The 25,030-nt window shown below is 48.4% G+C and overlaps 2 protein-coding genes and 1 long non-coding RNA gene across 4 annotated transcripts; 2 read left to right on the top strand and 1 right to left on the bottom strand.

Annotated features, from left to right (window-relative positions):
• The first annotated feature begins 59 nt into the window (after window positions 1-59).
• Window positions 60-9,911, top strand: LOC140660739 (argininosuccinate lyase-like). The gene is made up of 17 exons (XM_072881882.1): window positions 60-157; window positions 299-361; window positions 2,444-2,638; window positions 3,606-3,689; window positions 4,011-4,067; window positions 4,635-4,732; window positions 5,388-5,465; window positions 5,742-5,819; window positions 6,253-6,305; window positions 6,741-6,803; window positions 7,022-7,136; window positions 7,820-7,904; window positions 8,079-8,138; window positions 8,405-8,488; window positions 8,760-8,840; window positions 9,089-9,195; window positions 9,677-9,911. The coding sequence occupies exons 2-17, from the start codon at window positions 350-352 to the stop codon at window positions 9,825-9,827; spliced, it is 1,401 nt and encodes a 466-aa protein (XP_072737983.1). The 5' UTR covers window positions 60-157; window positions 299-349; the 3' UTR covers window positions 9,828-9,911.
• Window positions 9,912-10,576: 665 nt separating this feature from the next.
• Window positions 10,577-12,223, bottom strand: LOC140661062 (uncharacterized). 2 transcript variants are annotated; one of them, XR_012045581.1, is made up of 3 exons: window positions 12,136-12,223; window positions 11,271-11,383; window positions 10,577-10,872 (listed from the first exon to the last, which is right to left on the bottom strand). It is a non-coding gene; the product is annotated as an uncharacterized lncRNA (long non-coding RNA). The 2 variants fall into 2 exon arrangements; XR_012045580.1 differs by lacking the exon at window positions 12,136-12,223 and adding an exon at window positions 11,512-11,895.
• On the top strand, window positions 11,654-23,812 carry GUSB (glucuronidase beta). The gene is made up of 12 exons (XM_072882652.1): window positions 11,654-11,908; window positions 13,693-13,881; window positions 14,345-14,526; window positions 15,058-15,200; window positions 15,721-15,908; window positions 16,840-16,992; window positions 17,819-17,997; window positions 18,375-18,521; window positions 19,668-19,752; window positions 21,339-21,515; window positions 22,155-22,290; window positions 23,574-23,812. The coding sequence occupies exons 1-12, from the start codon at window positions 11,672-11,674 to the stop codon at window positions 23,729-23,731; spliced, it is 1,974 nt and encodes a 657-aa protein (XP_072738753.1). The 5' UTR covers window positions 11,654-11,671; the 3' UTR covers window positions 23,732-23,812.
• The last annotated feature ends 1,218 nt before the right edge of the window (window positions 23,813-25,030 follow it).

Genomic DNA, 25,030 nt, shown 5'->3' with positions numbered 1-25,030 from the left:
GCTGCGGGGTGGTACGAAGGAGGGGGGAGCGGAGCGGGGCCGCCCCGGGGACACCCCGCCCCGCCGGGGCGGGACGAGCCGCCAGCCCCGCTCCGGGCCGTGTAAAAGCGGGGCGGCGGGGCCGGGAGCGAGCAGCGGGGGCTGCGCTGTGGAGCAGGTGAGCGGGGCCGGGCGGGCAGCGGGGACCGGCACCGGGACCGGCACCGGCACCGGGACCGGCACCGGGGCTGAGCCTCGCCTCACCTCACCTCACCTCACCTCACCTCACCTCACCTCACCTCACGTCGCCGTTCCACAGGTTGCACCAGTTGCCGGGATCGCTGCACAAACGAGCAAAACGTCGTCCGAAATGGCAGCCGAGGTGAGGGTGAACTTTGCTTCTCTGGAGGGGTAGTCTCGGGGGTGCTCTGGCAGACGCGAGCTCAACTGAGTTAAAATCTAAGTCCCTGCCATTTCCTACAGGTTCTTCCCTCTACCTGGGAGAGACTAATAACCGATGCGGTTCATTCCTGCCGACTTGCGTTCAGGCAGGAGGTACTTTACAGCAGCTTGTGTAAACACTTCTCTGTACAAAAGCTGCGTTTTTAGTTTCCGTGCCTGGTAGGTGAGACATGACTAGTCGTCTTAGCGAGTCATGCTTTCTGCCTTCCAAATGGCTACTACAACCCTGGCCTCCTCTGCTCTGGCTTGCAGACAAGTGTCCATCAGCTGCTAGACTGTACTACCCACTTCTCTAACCAGAGTCCTGCAGCTAGCTAAAGTTAATCTTTCAGTTTTGTTTTCCTGATTGCAAATGTATCTGTTGCAATGTTTCTGCTGACCCACCTCTTGCTTTGGTGGAAGCCTGTAATGCTGAAGATATACCTAGATGCTTAGATATACCTGTTCCCCATTCAAGTGCTTAGCCTCTGGTACTGGCCTTTAATTTAGCATCCCCTATGCCATGCTCCTGTGCACACCAGATGCACGCTGAGGACCTCTAACACTCTTCCCTTTCAATTCTGATTCCCCCCTCTGCCTTCCCTCAGCTCTCTGACAAAGCTGCCTTAAAGATATCAAAAAACCACCTGCCTACACTCTTACCTCGGTAGGCTCTCTCCTGCTGTCCTCTCAGGCATGTTGTTTCAGCATGGATCGGCAGAGATGTGGAGGCAGTCACTAGGGAAAAACTTTCTAAGGTTACTCAACAGTGCTTTGTCTGACCGATAAAGCCCTGGCACAGATAAGCTTGCAACTGTCCCGCCAGCTTCTTGCTGTCCATGGTAGTTCTAGCGCACAGCAGGAGAAGAGACTGACAGGGGTGTTTAAAAAAACAAGTAGATTAGTAATTATTATCCACTCCGCAATGGCAATTGTATTTAGGCCCTTCCTTTAAATGTCCTCCCATTTCTTTTTTTGTGCCTGCTAGCAGTGGAGAGTTGCTTTTGAAATCTTGGATAAGTTGTAAGGTCCCTGCACGAGTAAAATTCCTATCCATTTCAGTGCAAGTTTGCCAGAGTTAGGGCTTCAGGGGGTGTCCTACCTGGGCAAGCAAAAGGCTTCTGATCAAGTGACATACATGGCTCTTAGCTAGTGAATCCACTCAGTTGTTGAATCACTGGTGAAAAAAAGCTTACACACACCCTGCTGTGATGCATAGCTGGAATTGTGTACCTGTCTTTGGTCACCCAGTGAAGTAGTTATGTAGATGACACATTCAAGTGAGAGAGGTTACGATACGAATCTTGGTTTGGGTGGAAAAACAACTTTTGTTCCTATGTGTTTTAAAACCTTCTTTTTGTTGATTTATTTTTCTGAACATTCCTGGTGCTGAAAGGTACCCAGATCTTCCTTTCTGGAGTCTCCACCTTAACCAGTTTTATGCAAATCTTATGCCAAAGCTTGCAAGCACATCATGGACTCGAGATGCTTCAAATGGTAACTTCATACACTTCATAGTGTGGCTTGTACTGGCCTAGAGCTCTTTGTCAATCAAAGAAAAATCTCTCTATTAGCTCAACAGCACAAAAAGGACTTAGAGAATACTAGCATTCACTATATTCCTTACTGACTGCTTTACTCTTTCCCCTCCTTTAAAAGGCTATCAAAGGGTTGTTGACCTGCAGCTGCCTCAAAAGAGAAATCCATGCTGGTCTTGCAGCATATGCCCTGATATGCATTTCAAGGACTCCCTTCAGAGTCCTGCAGAGGTAAAGTATCTTGGAGGATTCCTGAGCCAGACCTGAAATCTCAAGCGCTAAATGCTAGTGACATGTTCTCCCCCTCTACAACTACTTGCCAAAGGTCCTGAAATCCAGGGTCCTTTCTAGTCAGTGCTTCCCCATTGAAAGGATGTAGCTGAACATGGCCTTTATATTGGATAAACAGATCACTGGATGTTACATGCACAGGACCATAACTGAAGTTATTAGGCCTCTTTAATTTGCTTCTTCCTCTCTCTCAGGGGGATAAACTTTGGGGAGGAAGATTCAGTGGAAGCACAGATCCAGTCATGGAGATTCTCAACGCTTCCATTACCTATGATCAGAGGCTGTCTGAAGTTGATATCCAGGGGAGCATGGCTTATGCCAAAGCCTTGGAGAAGGCTGGGATCCTATCAAAAACTGAGCTGGAGAAGATCCTGAGTGGCCTGGAAAAGGTATTTATTTCCTTCACAAACTGTCATGCCTGCTGGAATGAATGGCTTCTTATCAGACAACATCTGTAGTAGCCTCCCTGATTTGCTGTTCTAAAAAGCATCTTTAAATGTCCTCATGTCCTGTTCCTTAGAGCTAGGCATGTGCTGAAGTGCTTTGTGAAAGGGAATGCTGTCCTAAATCATGGACATGACAGGCCCATGTGTATTGCAGTCAGTACACTTGGAGGCATTCTGGGCAGGGGATCAATGCTCAAATTGCATCCTGCTAAAGGCACCAAAGCCCGCCAGTAGGATGTGAACCAGCTGACAAGCCCCCAGTGAGAGCCCAAAGCCCTGATGGGCACACTGTCGATGCTCACTGTGGCAGCCCCGGTGCCTCGGTGAGGTGTGCTCAGTGTGACCTGCCCGCCCATCCTCTTCAGACTGAACATTCACAAGGAATTGGTTCAGTATGAATTAGGAATATTCTTTTTCTGCTGGCACTTGGGATCCTTTTGAGCCTGGCTGCCTGAGATAGTGGGAGGCAATGCACAGCACTGCACAGGGGTGAAGAGAAGTCAGCAGCTAAGTGCTTTTTTAAAATATCCATTGTTGTTGCTCACCCACCATGGACAATGGTGAGTCTCTACAATGTTTGTATAGGAAAACCTTTGTGGACAATGCTAAAGCAATCACTGACAGTTCAGCTCACTTTTTCATTGCATTGCTTAAATCCTCCTGTAGCCATAACACTGCAGGATCATCATGGCTAGAGAGATGAATCTCACCAAGTACAGTGCAGAATATCAGGATATAGCAAGCTGCCAGCCTTGGCCTGAAAGAACCGGAATGCCAGAGCTCGCATGAGACTTAACACTTTGATTTCCATTGGGATGGCAGAAGTTGGTATTCGCTGGGGACACTTACAGCCCTCACGTGCAGCAGGGTAATGGTAGTGGCTGACTGGTGTTTCTGCTGATGTTTGCAGATCTCTGAGGAATGGTCTAAAGGAGTCTTTGTGGTGAAACAAAGCGATGAGGACATCCACACTGCCAATGAACGCAGACTAAAGGTTTGGGTCCTCTAACCTCTTGTTCCCATTCCTGTGTAGCTAGATCTGCCTGACATGAAGTGCATGTGCCACTGTCCCACTGTGAAATTCCTCTGGACCTTGTGGCATTGAAACCCCAGGTGCACAATCAAGTGTCTCCAAGACCCCTTTTGTGGAAGAGGCACTGTACAAGCATAGAACCCAAACTTGCCCTTCCCCAGAAGAGATCTCACGGCTACTCACGGGATCCTAGAGCTGAGTTCCTTCCAGGCAGGGAGGAGGTCTGCTCATGGCCTCCTTAGAATACAGAGATGCTGACAGAAACCCTCCTCTTGTCCTCAGGAGCTGATTGGAGACATAGCTGGAAAATTGCACACTGGGAGAAGCAGGAACGATCAGGTATGTACAGACTGGTTGTGTGTCCTCCTTCTGTATTCCTCCCCCACCTCAGTTCCTTAATCAAATTTCTCTATGCCATCTTTCACATGCCCTGACACTCTCCAGCATGTAGTCCTTAGGGCTTTAAACTAGTGATGCCCCTGTGACTCATCCGCACAGGGGAATGGGCTCTGCAGGATTGCTTCCTGATGGTATAAGGCCACAAACTTCCACTGACATCCTTTGAAAGCCTACAGAAACAGTGACTTTACTGGCTGGGTGCCATGCATCTCAGGATCAGTCCTCCTACTGATGACTGACTTCTGTCACTTGGGGATTTTCTGATCCAAAGTTGACAATACCTGAAAAGTCTACTGAAAAGAATGGGCTTTGATTCTGTTCATGGAAAGCAAGATACAGTGGCTTTCACAAATCAGTGACCAGGGGCACATCTGGAAAGAGGAAGCTGTCCCTTCCCAGCACATAGAACAAGGAGGGGGTAACTCTGCCAAGGCTTTCTGCTGCACAATATTTGGTCGCTAAGTACGTCACATTCTGCTTTGTCTGACTGTGGCTGGTCTCATCCAGGTTGTGACTGACTTGAAGCTGTTCATGAGGAATTCACTCTCTGTCATCTCCACTCACCTCCTGCAGCTCATTAAGACCCTGGTGGAACGCGCTGCCATGTAAGTCCTTTTCCATATCCACAGCCTTGGCCTTGCAGGGGCAGGAGACTTCTAGGCTTGCTCTTTGACTGACATCAATCAGGGCAGCAGCAGGGTCTTCTGTGGGGGAAGTTACAGCCAGGCAGTGTGTGATAGCACAGGGAAAGACAACAGCCCCTCTTCCTCCACAGTTCACGTCACAGAGACCTTCCTCTTCCCCCAGTGTATCCTGGCAAAGGAATTGAGGTGGGAGGTCCACACAAGACTTTAGAAGGTGCCAAATCCCTCTGACGGAGTGGGGAACTTTAACACGTTTCCAGTTGCTATGTATGAGAGAAGCTCAGCTGTGTTACTCCCTGTCTAACTCTCCTCCTCACACACCGCACTCCCAAACGGTGGTGGACTGGGGAATCTTTGTCTGCCACAGAGGGATTGCTGTGCCGGGCAAGCCTCCAGGGAGGCCTAGGGCAGACACACCACACTGGAAGATCGGGAGAGCTAAACCCAGCGTGCTTAGGTAGCAGGTGACAGGGAGAGGAAGACATAGACCAGCTTCAGCACAACACAGGCGAAGGAAGTTCTCTTTGTGACCTTGCTCAAAAACCCTGGAGTGTACCTGCCACTGCCTTCTATCCTGACAGCTGCCACTCACCTCTTTCTCTCCTCTCACATGCAGAGAAATTGATGTTATCTTCCCTGGCTACACCCACCTGCAGAAAGCTCAGCCCATCAGATGGAGCCAGTTCCTGCTCAGGTAACCACCTTCCACCCTTGGGGCCCTGCTCAGCTGCAGCCTAGAAGTGCACTGGCCTCTGATGGGGCAGCCGGGGTGGTGACAAACCAGAGCTAACCTTGCAAACTGGAACAGGAGCTCCCTGTGTTCCTGGGTGGCTCTGACCAACCGGGGACCCAAGCACTGAGTGGGCAGTGGAGGCCATTTACGCTCCATCCTTTGGCCACAGTTACCTCTTGGTCCTTGTGACATCTTCGGACTTCAGGTGCTTCATCTGTCATGATGTTTTTTTCCTAGCCATGCTGTTGCACTGACCCGTGATTCTGAGCGCCTGGGAGAGGTGAAGAGGAGGATCAATGTCTTGCCTTTGGGAAGGTAAAGTTTACTTTCTGTGTAATCACTGGGCCTCACTTTGCTCTGCAAAATGGCTAAGAAGCAGATCTCTATATCCCCTGAACCACTAGGGTTTGTATGCCATATGTGCTGCAGAGCTGCGAGGCCACAAGCCTTGCTTCTCTCACCAAAGAGAAGACTCTTCCAAAGAGAAGACACGCAGCACAGAGATACTGTTTTTCCCCCTTCTTGAAACCAAGACCTACAAGGCTTTCATCAAGCAAACCTTCCTCTTTGGAAGAAAACTTCTGATTTAGTTCAGAGTTTGCTGAGCCTTGGGCCACACTGTGTGACACCAGAATGAATGGGGGGAGGGAAGCTTTCAGAGAGGTGTCATCGCTGCCTGCTAGAGCTCAGTTTTGGTTGGAGTGCACAGGGTATCTTGCATGACTTGTCTTTCTTTCCTCCCTGGCAGCGGTGCTCTGGCTGGCAACCCACTGGAAATTGATAGAGAGCTTCTGCGTAGTGGTAAGTGTCTCCCTATGATGGATTGGCACAGGACTACTTGTAATATCTAGGAGGGAGGGAAGCATTGATACATTGTCCTGATGTTATTTTGGATGTGTTGCAGCACCTTAACAGAGGGATAGAGGGTAATAAATACAAAAAATGAATATGATCTGATGCTCAGTGACACAGGTAGGAGGCAGCTCCTAATGACTCAGTAAGCCAGAAGGCTTTTTACTACTATGAGACAGCAGATGCCTGTAGGGTGGGAGCATAAACAGAACCACCTCTGCTGCACACTGGCTGCCTTGGGCTAATAACAAAACCCTGCTCAGCATGTCTGCGTTCCTGGGACTACTCAAGGGCTCACAGTCACCTGCATGCTGGGGCATCCTGCTGCATTCAAGCTCCAGTCATGCCAAGCCTGACCTCCTCTGTCCATCACCTTCCTTACAGAGCTGGACTTTGCTTCCATCAGCCTGAACAGCATGGATGCCGTTAGTGAGAGAGACTTTGTGGGTAAGCACAACCCATTCACTCCTTCCCACCACTGTTTTAGAAGCAGGCTTCTGAGACCTTTCCAGTTGACCTCCTTTAATAAGGGGAATGAAATTCCTCACTAGGAAGTAATTATACAGAAAATCTGTTTGCTCATGTTTAAACTCCAGTCAGGGCTCCTGGGGTTGTCAAGCAAACAAGCACCTTTTTCACCTCCTGATTTCCTGCCTTCTCTGCAGTGGAATTCCTCTCTGTTGCCACCCTGCTGATGATCCACCTTAGCAAGATGGCTGAAGATCTCATCATCTACAGCACCAGCGAGTTTGGCTTTCTAACCCTCTCTGATGCTTACAGGTATGTCTCTGGGAAGAGAGCCCTTCCCTCAGTCTCTCTTCCTCAGCTGTCCTCACCTGGGAGAATGAGACAGTGGTTGGTGTCTCCCTGCTGCCCAAGGCTGACACAGCATTAAAAGGTTGGCAGAAAGGCAGCCTCAGGGTGAACATTCCTCAGTAATGACCACTTATTTCTGATTCTGGTAACTCCACCAAGTCTGCATTCAGCAGACACTCCTCCCTAGCAACTGCTGGCAGAGACAACTTCCTCCTCTGCTGGAAATGCCTGCCAAAGCCCTTCCTTGACTAGCCGGGTTTGCAATCCTAACAACAGACTCCTTGTCTCAGGGCGGCACAACCGCAGCCCTCGCTCTCAGAGGTCACAGCAACACTTAGGCTGGCCTGCTGACACCACCTGTGGAGCAGCTTGGGGGGAAGCCTCCTTTTTGCTTCCTCTTTGAGAGGTGGGGCTGCATGGTAGCTCCAGACAAGACTGCAAACCCAAAGGCTTTGCTGTGGGAAACATGAGAAACTCAGCACACTCAGTTCACTGCTTTCCTACACCCTAGAAAGGTGGCCGGGGAAGGGGGACCTATGTGTTGCTTTTGGAGGGCTGGCTCAGTACCGCTGCATGACCTGTCTTAGCCTGCGTCTGTAGGAACTGGGACCTTGCTCACCATTACACTCCAAACACCCTTCTTTCAGCACTGGCAGCAGCCTGATGCCTCAGAAGAAGAACCCTGATAGTCTGGAACTGATCCGCAGCAAGGCTGGTCGTGTGTTTGGACGGGTGAGCCTGCTAAAGAAAGAAGTGGGATGGGGAAACTGCTCATACCAGAGCTGAAGAATCTTGTTTCTTCTTGCCTCTGTGTGAAGAAATGTGCCCAGTCTAGGCTCTGAGCCTCTGCTGGGGCAATGGGCTTCTCTTCCTAGAACTAACCGCCTCACCCGTTTCTCTCTGCAGCTGGCTGCTATCCTCATGGTTCTCAAAGGACTTCCAAGCACCTACAACAAGGATCTGCAGGTAAAACAGATGTTAGTTTTCACACCACCTCCCTGAGCAGGCACAGCTGTCTTCTGCTCTGGAGCAGTCTTGCCACTACACTTCCCTGCACAGACCCTGCCTGTGTGCAGGATGCTGAGGCATGGCATGCTGCAGTTGACACCCCGGCCCCTAGCAGGAGCCCCTGGGATGACATGCCTGTTCTGCTGGCTGGGCTGCTCAGGCTGTTGGGCTTCTGGGCTGCATCAGGTTGCCTTACTGCAATTTCCATCCCTGTTCCAATGCAGGAGGACAAGGAGGCCGTCTTTGATGTTGTGGACACCCTGAATGCTGTACTCCAGGTTGCCACTGGAGTGATTTCTACCCTCCAGGTGAGGCTTCAGCCACTCATTATTGACCATGGTTGGGGGGCACATTCTGAGAGTAACACAGGTAAAAGAGCTCTAGACTGGTCCTAAGATGAAGGCTCTGCAGTGGCTCACCCATGCTTCTCATTATGCCCCCCACTGTCAGCTGCTCAGGGGGTCAGAGGGTCCTTTTAGAGCCTGGTCCCTTCCAGATGAAGTCCCCTCACTGTGACTGCTAATGTGTCCCCAAGGAGGAGCTAATGATAATGTCTCCCTCTGACTCTCCTTTCTGCAGATCAACAAGGAGAACATGGAGAAGGCTCTGAGCCCTGAGATGCTGTCTACTGATCTGGCTCTCTACTTGGTTCGTAAAGGAGTAAGTATCAGAGGGAGACCTGGAGCTGTGATTTCTCTGGATGCAGAATACTGCTCAGTGAGGGCCTGAGATGAGGCCTTCTGTTCTGTCCCCAGGTCATGATCAGTCTTGGTCAACAAACCTGGATTCACATGGCATTGCCCTAAGTGAAAACAAGCCAACCAAAAAAGACAGCACATCCATTTTTTCCTTTGAGGCTGCACCCCAGCCACCTGGTCACTGACCGTGGCCTCTGTTTCTCACTGCAGATGCCATTCAGACAAGCCCACGTTGCCTCTGGGAAGGCCGTCCACCTTGCTGAGTCTAAAGGCATCACCATCAATAATCTCAGCCTGGATGACCTGAAGAGCATCAGGTTTGTATCACTGTTATTTTGCCATGACTGCCCTCAACAGGCAGGTATCAGCCTCCCTTTGTATGGGCCTCCTCATGGTGGCCTTCCCCAAAATCCTCCTGGCGTGAATATCCATGCTGCTACTGCTGGGCCTGAAATAACTGAAGGGGGACAACATCACTACCATTCAGCTCCAGTGGGGCATGGGCAGCAGCTATGGGGAGGGACTGGAAGAAGCTCATGCCCTGTCCTGGAGGCACCAGCCCTCCACAAGAGTTTGGCTCCAAACTTCCTCTCTCTCCCCTTGGAGCTGACTCTTTGGTCTGCCACAAGCAGCTACCGCCAGGCACTAGAAGTGCAGAAGCAGGGCTGCAGGAGGCCTTTCCCCTTGGAGAAAGGCTCCGTCTCCACTCCCTCCCCTTCTCTGCAGGCAGTGAGCATGTAAAGCCAGCAAACAGCACCCAGCCCTCTCCACTGACACTTCTTCTCTTTGCCTCCCCAGCCCCTTGTTTGGCAGCGACGTCTCCCAGGTCTTCAACATCGTCAACAGCGTGGAGCAGTACACGGCCATGGGTGGTACTGCCAAGAGCAGCGTGACTGCCCAGATTGAGCAGCTGAGGGAGCTGCTGAAGAGGCACAAGGAACAAGCTTAGAGTGTGGGGAGATAGCCCGTGGATGCAGCGTTGTGCCTATCACACTACTCTGGAGTTAATAAACACTGTGGTGTATGTAGTTCACTGAAACCCCTGTCTTGCGTCTTTCTTCTTAGAGGCAAGATTGAGCTGGGCTTCCTCAGCCCTCGTGAGGCTTGGGGAAATGTTCACTGGGGTGTGAACCTGGCAGTGGAGCTGGGTTATGGGGTGTCAAGTTCTAGGGGGGCGGTAGGTGGAGAGCAGCAGCAGTGTCAGTGCATGTGTTGATGGACGCTTGTGTGTGTCCACAAAGAGAGATGCTTGGTACAACATCTGCAACACATGCCACATCTCCCAACAATCACTGCCCTCCTCATAGGAGTATGTTTCTTTGCCTGTCTTCTGGCAGGAAAAAAAAAAAATCTCCTCACCACCTGGCACTGGAACTTGCATAGCCTTAGGCAAGACTTGGCCAGCAGGTCAACCCACAGGTCATCCCAGTCCATCACAAAACCACCTTTGGCTCTGGTTTCCACTAAAGCACAGGGGTTGCATGGTCCCAGGTCCAGCTCTTTCCTCTGTGTGACACATGCTCTGATTTGCCTCCAACCTAGCTGGGGCTTTAAAAAAAAAAATCCCTGGCTCTGCATTGCTATTGCCTCTTATGAAAATCATTTACCGTCTTCCCTTCTATCCTTACAGAAGTAAATTCAGAACAAAGTCCAGGAAAAATCTTACTTGAGGAATGAAATGCCAGGAAGTTCCTGAGTCCCTGCTGTTTATTGCCATGTTTCTCTGGTTTAGTTCCGCTAAGTTAGCTGTGGCAGGGAAATCAATTATGTACACTTAATTCAGGTGGAGAGGTGACACCAACAGACTCAGAAGAAGGGGTTATCTCTTCCTCCCCAGCTCATAGTTCTGTTCTTTCCTCACATAAACTTTCTTCCTCTTTGTATTTTCTCATTCCTGATCAGTACCTTCACAGGCTCCAGCCAACTAGACTTTCGCTTGTTCCCAGCAGCCACTGTTCAGCGTCTTGGGGGTCAGTGCTGAGTAATGTGGGGCCCTGCTGATTGAAAAAAGAAGGTAGTTTTAGCAGATTATCACATCTCCATCTCTCGCTTAAATAAAGTTCATAATCACTGGTAGTCCCCATTTGACCCTCAACCTTTCTGATATTCTCACGTGTCACCAAGCCTTTCATTGATCTGCAATAAACTGAGCTGTTGCATCTGTAATTGAATCAGATACAGCATGAATGACAGCTGCATATTGCACGTGGAAGTACATGGTCTCATCCAGGAAACAAACATAGGCTGCAAATAAATGTACTGTAAAATTAAAATCAAGCCGATGGCATTTCCTTCCTCCCTCGCCCCTGTGGTACTTTTCTCCGTCCTGCTTTATTCCTAACGACGTTCTGAGGGATGTGGTTTGAATAGGAAATGTTACCATGCTTCACACCTGAGCCCAGACGTGGTTTTCTAATGCAGAGATCATCCTCCTGCCTGTCCCCAAGACGTCGTCAGTGCTCTTCTTTGCCATTTCCAACAACTGCTTGCCCTCCCACTTCAACTCTGAAAAGAAATAAAAGTAAGTAAGCAAGCAAGTAAATAAACAAAAGCAAACCACCACCCCACCCCCCCGGAAATCCAGCAATCCCGGACACAGCCCAAGCCCTGCAAGTGTTTTTACGCCGGGCTACCCATGGCTGTGGCTGGAGGCGCCCGCGGCCCCGTGCGACAGCACCCGGACCCCTCCCGGGCTGGGGAGCGGCCCCTCCCGCCGCGGCCATGCCGGCTGTGGCGGGGCGGGACCTGTCCCCGCCGCTCCCGCCCCGCGGCCGGGCACTGCCCACAGCCAAGATGGCGGCGGGAGCGTCAGGCGGCGGGGTGGGCCGCGGCGTGGCGGGGGGCTGCCGCCTGCTCCTGCTGCTGGCGCTGGGACGGGCGGCGGCCCCGCCGGGCGGCATGCTCTACCCCCGGGAGACCCCCTCCCGGGAGCGGAAGGAGCTCGGCGGCCTCTGGAGCTTCCGCGCCGACTTCTCGCCGGGCAGGGACGCCGGCTTCGTGCATCGCTGGTATCGGCAGCCGCTCCGGCAGGTACCGCGGGGCCGGCGGCGGGGCGCGGGCAGGGGCTGCCCCTTCCCCGGGGCAGGGCGGTGCGGCAGCGGGGTGCTCCCCTCCCGGGAGGGGCTCCCCTCCCGGGAGGGGCCCCCCTGCAAAGCGGGCTTCCTTCCTCTCCCGAGAGCACCGTTTCCCCCTTTCCTTCCCCACCGGGCTTGCGGAGCGGTTGCTCTTTGCCCCCCGCCCTGCGCGAAGCGTCTTACCGCTCTGCAGAGGGTTTTCTTAAGAGGCTTTCTAATTACCGACCGACGAAACGGCGGTCTCGGATTATCCCGCTTCTGCTCAGAAGCCAGAAAGCATTTGAATGAACTACAGCCACCTCTGGCTGTCCTAGAAATCCCTGAGCTGCAAAAGCAAGGCTGGCCTTGCACAGCATTTACCTATCGTCAGCAGCACAGAATAAACAAAAACATGCCTGGAAAGGGCACTCTTGAATTATCTATTCCAAAGTAGCCCAGTGCAGATAAACAAGTTCTAGTGTGACTGAAATCCATTATGAAATTAACACCATTACCTAAAAGAAAGAAGTTATTTATTCTGTGCATAAAGTGTATGTGTCCTTCATCATTTCTCTTTTAGCCCTTTGGCCAATTTTTTGCCAAACTGTGGAAGGAGAGAAGAGCGGAAAGACACTATGCTGCTAGAAGTTTTGCAAAAAGAGACTGCCAGAGGAGACGAATCCCAGACTATGCCCCCCCAAAGGGAGGCTTAGACGTGCACGCTCAACCTACTTTAGACATCAGAGAATCTCCCTGAAGGAGACACACATTATGGCCATCCCAATCAAAGGTTATCCTATATCAGATACTAGAAAATCCACTTCACCATCCAAGGATCTTCCTGCTAGGATTTGCTGATGTCTGATAAAGATGTTGAGTTTCTCTGCAGCGCCGGTACAGTTCGGTGCTGAGTCAGCTGCGCACATGATGCTCACTCCTGGGCGACCAGACCTTCCTCGTTCCACTCTGCATGGAAAGGCTTCCGTTGGAAAGGGGAAGCTGCTGCAGCTGTGTGCTGCTCAGCGCTCGTTTCTGCAACATCATGAGCGCAGGAGGTGCTAAAAATGAAAAGCTCTCTTTTGCAATAGCATCCGGTCACCTCAATGTTAAATGTATTACGACACTGCCTGCCTTTAATGCTTATATTAAAAATAAGCAAGTGAATTGACTCTATTGTAATCCTAAGGAATCTATGTTGCTTTCAGGGAGTGAGAAGGGCTGGACTCATCCCAAACAGTCTCCACGGGACCTTCCCTGGGGGATCTGGCCCAAAATATCCATGACTCTTGCTACCCTTCTACTACAGCTCTTAGCCTGACAAGCAGCACCCTGCGCCAGTGAACTGACACCGCACCACCAGCATTGCTCACCAAACAGCTAGAGCTGTGCAGGAGAAACTGCAGTTTGTGGGAAGTCCCAGGCTGAAACAACAACCTGGGCATTTTTTTTTCCCCCTCACTTTTCTGATTCCACAATACCAGAGCCATTAATAAAATCAGGAGGGGAAAAAGATATGAGCAGCTTCTTCCTGTAGGAACAGGCAGGTTCCTGGGCCTGATATTAAGTAGGACTTGTATAGGACCTGTGACAGACCACACCAGTTTCTAAACAGGTTTTCCCAAGTATTTCCACTTGGCAAAGGGATTGTAAGGCTGTCAGTGGAAGGGGACACCTCCAGCAGCACAGGCTGGACAGCCAAGACAGTAAAATGTCTTTTTTTTAAATGATCTGTTCCCTCCCTTTCTGTGTAATTCCTGCCAGACCGGTCCTGTGATTGACATGCCAGTGCCTGCCAGCTTCAATGATATCACTCAAGACCCCAGCTTGGAGAACTACATCGGCTGGGTTTGGTATGAGAAAGAGGTGCTGCTTCCTCTCCGCTGGCTTCAGGACGACCTCAACACCAGAGTGGTGCTCCGTTTCGGTAGTGCCCATTACTACTCCATTGTGGTACGTTGCACGGGAAATTGTCCATGTGTTTCCAAAATCATGCTGCACTAAAATCTGTCCTATGACTTCTTCAGCAAACACATCTCTGCCTAGATTTTATATCCATTTGCTATTTTCTTAATTCTTGGCTGTTTTCCTCCAGCCAAGAACTTGGCCGTGTTTCCCAGGTCTCTCTTCTCTGATCCTCCAATATCAGGACTAGTAACTAAAACATGTCCTTGCTACGGGATCTGCCCAAAAGAGCATCTCTCAGGGACACTTGCTTGTATGTGACCCAGACCTAGCTCCCAGTAAAGGGAGGGCTGCTAGATTGATCCCTTAAGGAGTAAGAGTCCAGAACAAGGTTCAGTGTTACTGGGAAACACGACTGCCCTTTGCTGGGCTCCTTTCCTTCTCCCTGCTATGCTTACCACAAAAATCCAATAACCCTGCCTCTTGGGCTCACGGGTGTCTTCTCTTGCAGTGGGTCAATGGAGTGCAAGTTGTGGAGCACGAAGGGGGGCACCTCCCTTTTGAAGCAGATATAAGCAGCATCGTCCAGGGCAGCCCAGGGATCCCCTGCCGCATCACTGTTGCGCTCAACAACACCCTGACACCCCATACTCTGCCTCCAGGGTCAATTCAGTACATGAATGACAAAACAAGGTGACTTGCTAAAGCGCTGTACTGCTGAGCTTATCCCAGGGATGAGAGAACGGGAATTTATTTGGCTGCTGATTCATAAGACCCTCCAAGCAACTTAGAAAAGCATGGGTTGCATTTATGCCAAAATTCATCAGTCGAGCAGGGAGGAGTTTAAGCTTTGGCGTTATGAGGAATCTGCACTGAGTTACTGCATCTGTTTTATACACAGGAAACTGAGATTAAGTAATTTGCCAAGCTGAATCAGTGGCAGATTTGAGAAGCTTGAGTACAGCTGGAAACTGCAAGTACCAGCTATCCTGAAGGATCAAACCTATTCAGTGTGTTAGATGTTTGTTAACTGGTAGTCCCCTTCAGTGTAGCAGCAGTAGCTCTGCTGACAGATAGATCCATCCTGTTGTAAAGACTATTTTACCAGCTAGCATCTATTTTTACATTACTATTTTACATTACATTTACTAGCATCCATATGCTGCCTTCAGTTCTTGTGTAATGAAACATAATGTAGCCATTTCTCCTGTCTTGCTCACTCAGGTATCCCAAGAACTATTTTGTACAGAACATCAGGTTTGATTTCTTTAATTATGCTGGAATCCATCGCCCGGTTGTGCTTTACACCACTCCTTCTGTCTACATAGATGATATTACTGTGACAACTACTTCATCAGAGAGTGTTGGTAGGTCCAGAACAATTACAGCAGCTACCTTAGGTTCCAAAATGGAGATGACAAGGGCAGCAGAGAAAATATCCTGCAAAGGTCCAATTGAATTTGTTTCCTAGTGGCTTTCTCTTGAACCTGAGCTGGTCTATTGCACAGCTCAGCAGCTGCAAGAATATGGTAAAGTTTTCAGAAGCAATAAGAAAAAAAGAAGTGCTTGCAAGAGACTACTGTTAAAGTGAAAGGATGATCAGGTGTTTCTCAAAGTAGAATTTCACAGTAGGGGCAGTCTTCCTGCCACTTAAAGCAGGCTTATCTCTTAAGTAACAGAGTTGTGTGATACACTAATCTTGCTGGAAACTTCTGGACCTCAAGACAGACAGGTCATGCTTCTTACGTTCAATTCATGCCACTCTGTTGTTGTTCTGCATCTCCCTCATATTTTAATGCTGCTGTATGTGAAAACCCTCCAACATTTGATACATGTATTTTTCCTTTCATGGCAGTCTCTGATTGTCTTTTATTTCCTTTGAACCAGCAATGGTGCAATATCAGGTGTCGGTTGTTGGCAGCACACTCTATTCCTTGTCCCTGAGTTTACGTGACCAAGAAGGGAAAGTGGTTGCTACAGGCGATGGGCCAGCTGGAGAGCTAAAAGTCCTGAACCCAAAGCTTTGGTGGCCTTACCTGATGCACGAGAACCCTGGATACCGCTACTCCTTAGAGGTAACAGTGACATTTCTTCCTTTCTGTGTGTGTTTCCTCTGACTGTCTAATAGGGTTAAGGAACTGCCATATGGCCCATCTTCCATACTCATCTTCTCCCATGGATCCTGTTCATGCGACCAGAGTGGCATTGCTAATTATACAATAATCAGATCAAGCTTTGCCAGCTTCCTGGATGCTGAAGTGACAAGTCTGTTGGTGAGAAGAGGGGGGCATGCCTGGAGTGCACACATGCACTCTCAGATGCTTGCCCTTCACATTCAGGGCCCAATCCATCCCTTGCAAAAGGACCGTTTGAGACAATACAGGGGAGGAGAGTCTGTGAGGAGCAGGCTGCTAACCTCTTCCACATGCTTTGCCATGCAATGAGCTTTCTTCCCACTCTGCAAGACGAGTTCAGCATCAATAGCATGAGCCTGGAAGACTCTGTGTGAGTTGAGGATGAGTAGTGACGTTTAGATGCAGAAATTAGGGCAGATGAGCTGCTGTGAGTTTCCAGGGGCCCAGGTTCGTAGCTCTTGTGAGCAGACGACATTTCAGTCATTGCCTGGTATCAAGGTCCGGGGCAGAAGAGGTGTACTGCTGCCTTGCCTTGGGGGGATGAAATGGCCCAGATGAGCAAGGGGAAAAGAAACTGAAGCTTTTAGGGTGAACAAGCCCCAAAAGCGTGATCCAGGGTTCATTCTTCATCCTTCAACTTCCCCAGCTTGGATTTCTATTTTCTGTTCAGTCAGACTTTGCTCCTTCCCTGAGGAGGTATATGGGGACCACAAGAATCAGCTGTAGCAGCAGTGAGGAGGAGGCAGCGTGCTGAGGCAGGGCTGGGAAATGGGCGGGCGGTCAGGATAGCCCTTACAGACAAGGGGGAGGGAGGACAGGGCATCCTTGTGAAGCCCAGTATGTCACTTGCATCTCCCCTTTGGAAATCCAGGTGAAAATGCAGGCGCAGGCGAACGGGGTGCTGCTGGAGGACGTGTATACGCTCCCGGTCGGCATCCGCACCGTCCACGTCACCAGCACGCAGTTCCTCATCAACGGCAAGCCCTTCTATTTCCATGGCGTCAACAAGCACGAAGACGCGGATGTAAGTGTGCAGCGCCCATGGTGGGGGCCCCTAATGGCGCCTTGCTTTGTGCCACTGAGGCAGCGCCCGCTCCTGCCTCCCCTCTCCACCCGAAGGGACTGTTTCCTCACGTCCTTCTCCCAGGCTGGGAGCTGCCAGGGGGGCTGGCGTGAACTTTTTGCCAGCATTAAGGGGACACCATGCCCAGTCCTGCCGTAGTCGTAACATCCCTCTCAGGGTGCATGGGCAAGCCCGGGGTGTGCTGGCAGAGGAGCTAAACAATCTCCCGGCCATGGCTTCCAGTCAGAAATAGCGCTCTCAGTTCCCCCACCCCGGGAAATACCGAGGACAAAGTCTCCGGCGGGGAGGGCTGAGCCGCGGAGGAGCCGCAGGGCTGCGAGGCGCGGCCCGGCCACAGGGAGGCCCCGCAGCCGCGCCAGAGGCCCCGGCCCCGCCCGAGCCGCCCGCCGCGCCGCTTACCTCAGGGGCGGCGGGCGCGCCTCCCTCGCGGCGCCGCGGAGCGCGGGCTCTCCTCAGAGGAACGCACAGAGCCCCGCCGGTCCGCGGTCCTCCCCAGCCCGCCTCATGGGTAACGCCAGTGAAAGGGAGGGCTGCCTGCAACCGCCATCCTTCTGCTTCTCCAAACAACCAGGGTCTGGGGGTGTGTGTGGCAGTGCCCCTCAGAAAGGCAAACGCTGCAGGGAGAGGTGGTGCGGTCAGCTAGGAATGGTACCCGAGGCTGGAAACACACTGGGAACGAGAAGGAAAGCAGTAGTGCCCAGCTAACGTGTGAGGAGAAGCCCCGGCCTAGCAGTGTGACAGGGTGTGATGTCTCTCTCCCCCCCAGATCCGTGGCAAAGGCCTCGACTGGTCTCTGGTTGTGAAGGACTTCAACCTGCTGCGCTGGCTGGGGGCAAACTCTTTCCGCACCAGCCACTACCCCTACGCCGAGGAGATCATGGACCTGTGCGATGCCTATGGCATTGTGGTGATCGATGAGTGCCCGGGAGTGGGGATTAAAATGCCGTAAGCAATCGCTCAAAGGACCCTTTCCCTCCTTTCTGTGTTCATCCCTGCCGCAGCCCCCGTTGTCCTGATAATGGAAGTACTTTGCTCTATTTAGAAATCAACCCGTTGCGCCACGTGTGCCTAGTGAGGTTGGGCAACTGGAGGGCATTTTGCCACGTGGCCATCGTGTCATTTGGTCTGGCATGATTAATGAGCCCAAACCACCGCCCTGAACTGTGCAGCAGGCTTTGGGGAAATAGGGCAGAAGCCATATTCAGTGTCAAGGCTTAGCTGTGCTTGTACACCCCAGAGGCTTGAGTTTTCACAGGGAAAGGCAAAGGGGGATGGATTTTAAACCCTCACCTCACCGGGTCTCAATTCCTTTTGTCTTTAAGTGAGAGCTTTGGGAACAAGTCCTTGCAGCATCATCTTGTTGTGATGGAGGAGCTGATCCGCAGGGATAAGAACAGGCCATCAGTCGTGATGTGGTCAGTAGCCAACGAGCCAGCATCGGAGCTGCCCCCCGCAGCTTACTACTTTAAGTAAGTGCGTCTGCTTGTACACAGAGCTGAGGCTTGAATCTTGGCAGATGATGCATCTTCTTCCTTTGAGATGGCACAGAGAAGTAGTAAAGAGAGGGCAAGCATTTTTTGGGAACCCTGAAACAATACCCACAGATGAAAACTAAAAGTGTAGCTGATGCTCAGAACCGCACAACAGTCTCAACCTGTTGTTTCTGAAGCAGTAAGGCTCTGCAAAATTACTAGGAGTCCATTTGGTCTGAGCATCTCTTCTTGACCTAAGGATCAAGCAAAAGCAGATCTGATGGGAACGGGATATTCCTTGTTACCAACAGAAGATAAGTGCTAAATTATTTGAGAATTACAGCAAAGCTGTAAAATAATTGGCCTTTAATTCTGAAGACATGGTTTTTCAGTTAGTGCTAGTTATTTGTTCTGCAGGGGATTGTGACACCCCACTTCAAAGCCACTGCTTCGAGTCCCTACAGACCCCTTGGTTTTATTTTTAAAAGAGGTTTAAGCTTTGGATAGCCAAGAGTCATCTTTGTCCCTAGTAGCTGCAGGTGCATTAAGAGGCAATTGTGAATTTTCATTCTTCAGATTGATCCACCACCCTCCTGCAAATGTCAGGGTAACAGCAGAGCTTGGCCCTCCCATTCTTTGTCTCAGCTCCCTTATTCGGGGGTTCTGCAAAAGCAGCCAACCTTTGACTGCTCTGCCTGCTCTGGTGTAGGGCTAGGGTCTCGTGCTTTTGCAGGAACACATCCCAAGAGTTGTTCAGAAGCTTCCCACTACCCTTCTCACATTTTCAAGACCGAACTCACTGTCCCTTCACCAACTTGCAAGCTGCTGGCACCAACAGACAAATTAACATGCCTACATATGGTATACTTCCACTCTTTTCAGGTGGGATAGCAACCAGCTTTGTGACAGATAAAGATCTCTTTGCCATTACATTTATACTCCTGCAGAACTGGCTAGAATTGCAGGCACTTTATAGCAGATGATCACTAAGTATCCTGCAGTATTTAATTAAAAATACTCTGCCTGCTAAATCAAAAGCAGCTCCAACTGTCTGAGGGGGGGTGAAAGGACAGAGAGCTTGGGGAAATGGGGCTGTGCTTCTCCATGCTGTTGTTGAACTCTTGCTTTACTGTTTGCAAACAGGACAGTGATAGCTCACACTAAAGCTCTTGATCCCTCCAGACCGGTAACCTTTGTGACAGATGCTAATTACGCTCTTGATCGTGGTGTAAGTTTACTTATTTTCTAGCTTTTTTTTTTTTTAATTCATACATTACATTTCCTCTTCTTGTCATTTGTTTTACAGTCCTTTCCCCCTACCTCCCCAAGTTTACTGGAGATATTTAACAGGGAGAAGCAGAAAAAAACTTCCATTTTTTCCTTTCTAGTACAAAGCACCTTATTCTGTAGTTGTGTTCCAGCTGAAAAAAAAATAAATCTGTAGGAGAGAAGAACAGTTCTTTGTCCTGAGTGAAGCATGCAGGATCAGACCCCTGGATTCCATTAACATTGCCATGCTTTGCTATTCCATTGATAGTGTTTACTAATGCTCAGGATTTTCACTTGCAATTAAACCAAAGCTTAAACCTCTTTAAAATGCTAACAGCCCTTGTGGAAGTCTAAAGGAAGGAAGCTTTGCTTTAATTCCTGCTTTAAACTGCTCTAGCTCTTCTTTGGCAGATGCCTGTTAATGTTGAATAAGCTAAAAGCTCTTCCAGCTTCATAATTAAAGTCCTAGAGCTGTATAAATAAGCAAAAGGTACTTTTCTTGGATGTCTGTGCCTTAAGCTGGCCATAGCATGAACCAAGGATCTTTAACACACATAAACTTGTTTCCAGGGTAGTTCCTATGTAATTTTTAATTTTTCAAGATGACTTTATAATACTTGTCACTACTGTACAATAAACTCTTCTAGCAGGTGAGTTTGTAGGTACATGATACCACCACATGCCCCTGCTACAGGTTACACTTTGTATTTCTTTCCAACTGTCCTACAATTAGCAGGAACGGCCTTCTGTAACCGAGAGGTCTGTTCCTCCCCACCCCAGGAAAAAAAACCAAACCTGGTGGCCTTAGCTTTGAAGGAGTCCAGCAGTGATCTGCTCTTGGATATTGCTGTTCCATCAGGCATGCACACAGACTCTGACATCCCATCCCCCCTAGCATGTTCTGACTAGCTTGAGACAACACAGGAAAACAAAACCAAAGAATAGATCTCACACTGATGTGGTATTAGAACTTCTTTTTTCTTTTATTACAAAACATGTTAAGAGAACATTGAACAAGTTACATACAACATCACTTTATCTTTAGTGGGCTTTGTGCCCTTTTGTCATACTGTCCATGTGGTAGAAATGGCATATAACTTGCAGAATGCTTAGTCTTAGTATTGCACCATTGATGCACAAATTTAGTTGCTAGTCAAAATATTTGACCACTAACTTGATAATCACATTCCAATACTCGTAAAGTACATCTAAATGTACCAGCAAGCCAGAGACATCTTGGAAACTCAAAAACTTCTAACAAACCTGAGGATGAAATGGATTGATCTTGTCTAATTCTTTGCTGTGACTTCCTAAGTCTGTAAGAAAAAGTCCAAATTAATATGCTATTAGCTTATTAAATTTATCCTGCTTTTTTCCTGGGAAAGATATCATGTTGGGAGAGCCTGAGTGATGGGGGAAAAACTTTATTCTAGGTGTAATAAAACTGGACTCCATGAAATGAACCAAAAGGAGGATTTAGCTTTATGAGTGAAGGTTGTCTACATCGAGCTCTGTGACAAAACACTCTCACCTTGTTTTCTGTAGGCTCCTTATGTGGATGTAATTTGTGTAAACAGCTACTTCTCCTGGTATCATGACCCAGGCCACCTGGAAGTTATACCACTACAACTCACAACACAGTTTGAGAACTGGTATAAAACCTACCAAAAACCCATTATCCAGAGTGAATATGGAGCAGACTCGGTTCCTGGACTTCACAGTGTAAGTGTTATAGACACCCCAGATGGAGAAAAGCACTGCTCTTCTTACAGGGTTAGAAGAACTTAATTAGGAGAGATGGGTACCATTGAGCCTACTTAGTTTTGCAATGCATTAGCTTGTAAGTGTCTGAAAGACTCCAGGATTGTAATCCTGCTCCAGTGAAATCAATGAGCTTTGCCACTGACTAACAAAGGTTAGAGTCTACCTAAAGAGGAGTTTTAGTTTTGAGTAAAAGCACCGAGCGCTTTGAAATCTGTACTTTGGCATTTGTAGAAAATACTTGATCAGAAGATACAACACTGGAGACTGGACATTCATTTCACGATGCTATCCTGCATGGAAGGGGGTAACACTCCTATACCTATCATGATAAAGCACCGTTACCAAGCAAAACCACGGACTTCTCCCAACTATATCTGGCATTATGTTTGTATTTTATGTGCGTTTCCCCTTGTAATTTCAGTAGTTGCTAATCGTCACTAAATAGCCATTGTTAATGCAGCAGCAATGAAAAGACCAAGCAATTGTAAGGGTTGTTTCAGGAAGCAGGTCCCCAGTAAAGAGGAAGTTAACATATGGAGCCTTTGCTGAGATTAGCTGTCACCTTCATTCAAGGTCACCTCTTTTTCCTGGCTGTAGGATCCACCTCTCATGTTCAGTGAGGAGTATCAGAAAGCTATGCTAAGAGAGTACCATTCCGTTTTTGACAAAAAGAAGAAAGAGTATGTGATTGGGGAGCTCATATGGAATTTTGCTGATTTCATGACTAATCAAGGTAAGCCTGTATTTATATTCTACACAACTCTCCATCCTCCCTGCAATTTTAAAATGGTTTATGATACACAAAGAATATTGTGCTGGAGGGTAGGACAAAAGGGCCCTCTGCTTACCAAGACAGAGCATAGCTGGTTTCTGTGACAAAGTCCAGCGTGACCAGAGCCAAGAGGGAAGGTCCTGCCTATACTTAATGCATCCTCTCGCTCCAGCTTGAGCTCCTAGATGTCCCACCTGCAAAGATGCTACCCAGAACATGAGACTACGCACTAGGGCAGAATGCAAGGGAAGCTTGTGAGCAGACCCAGATTACTTTATTTCTTGGCCATCCTCAATTCAGAGCTTCAGTCAGCTGTTAGGGACGTGTCTCACTTGCTTCATATTTCATCTACAACTGCCCTTAGTAACAGAGCACCTTAAATAATGTATTATTAACTTGGTATAGAGCTTTAGCAATAGAGGACCAGATGCCACACTAGTAGACAACTGTCTCTCATGACACTCCATCCACTATTAATAAATAAGTGCATTCACAAAGGATGGGGCATTACTTAATCTACAGTGCAGACAGTCACACAGAAATTAAACTATTACAACTCAGAAGGAGACCTAGTAAGGAACCAGTTATGCATATGCCACCTGCAGTGAGTTAGGGTGGTGAACAGTCAGTGCTAATTTCAGGCAGAGAAACACCATTAAGAATAATCTGTAGAGCACCAATATAGGTATTAGAAAGCTAAGTCATCGCAGAGAAGCAGTCAGAAAAGTAATACTAGTTTCAAACAGGAGGATGGAGAAAATGTAGACAAGTTCACATACACATACACAGTTCCAGTCTCTCTACTTGTTGCGATCATCTTTTCTAGTTTCCTATGAAAAGTAAAATAGGCAAAAAGGATGCGGACACCACTAAAGGACAGCACAGTCAAACAGTTAGTAATCAACATTTTCACCATCAAATTTCAAGGTGGAACTAATGGCAGAAGGAACATCTGCTGTAAATACAATACTGACCAAGTTAATGGGCACACCCGAATTAACTGTCATCAACTTACCAGTTGTAAATACAATGAATGGCAGCTATATTGCTCAGTTACACCAATTAATCTTGCCAAGATGACGCAAATTACATCTGCCAAGTTCCCCGTTGTACCTGACTGTGTAGAAGAAAGTGCATAGGTCTCTTCCACCTAACCTGATTCAGTACATACATCATAACAGTTCACAGTAGGGGTTATAAGAGCTTTTTATATATACTTGCTTTATTTTATAACTTCTCTACAGGGACCACACGTGTTTTGGGGAACAAGAAAGGAATATTTACCCGCCAACGACAGCCCAAATCAGCTGCATTTGTTCTTAGAGAAAGATACTGGAAGATTGCAAATGAATCAAGCTGTCTTCCTCCTATAATAAAATCACATACCCTCTTTCTAAAATGAAATCAAAAGGTATAGTGGCTGGGTACTATGCTGAACTTGTTCATTCAATTTCTGTTTAAATAATATTTATGCCTGACTCAAGTCTTGCAAGTCTAATGCAATTTCTAGTCCACCTGAAGAAGTTACTATGATACAAAGCAGATCAGAAACACTAGTTTCCTATGCTTAGCCATGTCTGTAGGCTTCTTGTTTCCAGGTAGTAAAATGAATATTCAGAGTTTCAAGGAGCTGAAGTTAGAGATCCTGACTGAGGTATCCGTTTATGGCAAAAAAATAAAAATATTACATGATACAAATCAATGCTGAAGACTTGAAAAATCCAAGTTACTCTAAATGAACATCACATCCCTCCAAGGCAAATGAGGTTTTCCAGTTATACTCCCCTAACAGTTACACTACTCAGATCACAGCAAATTGGCCACAGGATTACCGAAGAGCACAAGTTATATAGCTTCTCTCGCTGGACAGAACGTGTGGCTGGCTGAGAAATTCTGAGCGTTCACAGCATTCAGGAAGTGTATGAACCACCACTTCGGTGAGGATACCCAACATACTCCAATACAGTATGGAATTCATACTACAGCAGCAAAGTGGAATATGTTAGATAGGTAGGTACTACGTTAACTGGACTTGGTTTAAAACTATTTATTTTAGTCACAGTACCAGAACTGCCGCTATTAGATGTGGTTTTACCTTCCAGCCTGGAGGAGCTTCCTTCATATTACATTGTCACTATGTATTATAATAATAATAGTCTAGAGGGTAAATTTGATCTAAACCTTTTTGATGCTGGCCTAAAGCATTCTGGGGTCAAGTGATGCGTAAATTAATGTACACATGCTACTTTAGACAGTAGTGTAGTAACATCCTTTCAGACTGCACACCAGTCTTAGAGGATTCTTGAGGCCAGGGTTTAGACTGTAATAGATTATGCCAATACTCACAGAAGAGCTCAGAACACTTAGTCTGCAGCCTTCTTATTGCAACATCCCGGGGCTGTCCCGAGAGTAGCGTCACCCACAGCAGAACCACAAGATTGGAGGCTGCCTACTGAATTTGGAAGTTCGCACAATTACGTAGTTTCATTATTCCGATTCACAGATACTGCATGAAGCTGTTGCTATGACTACTTTTTCTGCAACTGGCTCTTCTGCTAGTACCTCAAGAAAGTGACCAAAACATCTGCCAATATAAAGAAAATATTTGCTCTTATGTTGTGTGGTGGCCAAATTCTCTTTCCTTTAGATGTGATACATTAGAAACCAACACCACCTTCCACACTGCCACATGCAGAATAAG

This window comes from Ciconia boyciana, chromosome 17 (genome assembly GCF_034638445.1).
Source record: "Ciconia boyciana chromosome 17, ASM3463844v1, whole genome shotgun sequence".
Lineage (NCBI taxonomy): Eukaryota > Metazoa > Chordata > Aves > Ciconiiformes > Ciconiidae > Ciconia > Ciconia boyciana.
Note: the sequence above shows the minus strand (reverse complement) of the source record. Positions and strands in the feature narration are given on the sequence as shown.

What these genes read in the sequence shown, in the direction of transcription:
- LOC140660739 (XM_072881882.1), top strand. An exon ending in TGGAGCCAGTTCCTGCTCAG is followed by an intron (nt 5,466 to 5,741) that starts GTAACCACCTTC and finishes TTTTTTTCCTAG; the next exon opens with CCATGCTGTTGCACTGACCC. An exon ending in TAGAGAGCTTCTGCGTAGTG is followed by an intron (nt 6,306 to 6,740) that starts GTAAGTGTCTCC and finishes CCTTCCTTACAG; the next exon opens with AGCTGGACTTTGCTTCCATC.
- GUSB (XM_072882652.1), top strand. Translation starts at nt 11,672, where the DNA reads ATGGCGGCGGGAGCGTCAGGCGGCGGGGTGGGCCGCGGCGTGGCGGGG. An exon ending in CCCATTACTACTCCATTGTG is followed by an intron (nt 13,882 to 14,344) that starts GTACGTTGCACG and finishes CTTCTCTTGCAG; the next exon opens with TGGGTCAATGGAGTGCAAGT. An exon ending in TGATTTCATGACTAATCAAG is followed by an intron (nt 22,291 to 23,573) that starts GTAAGCCTGTAT and finishes ACTTCTCTACAG; the next exon opens with GGACCACACGTGTTTTGGGG.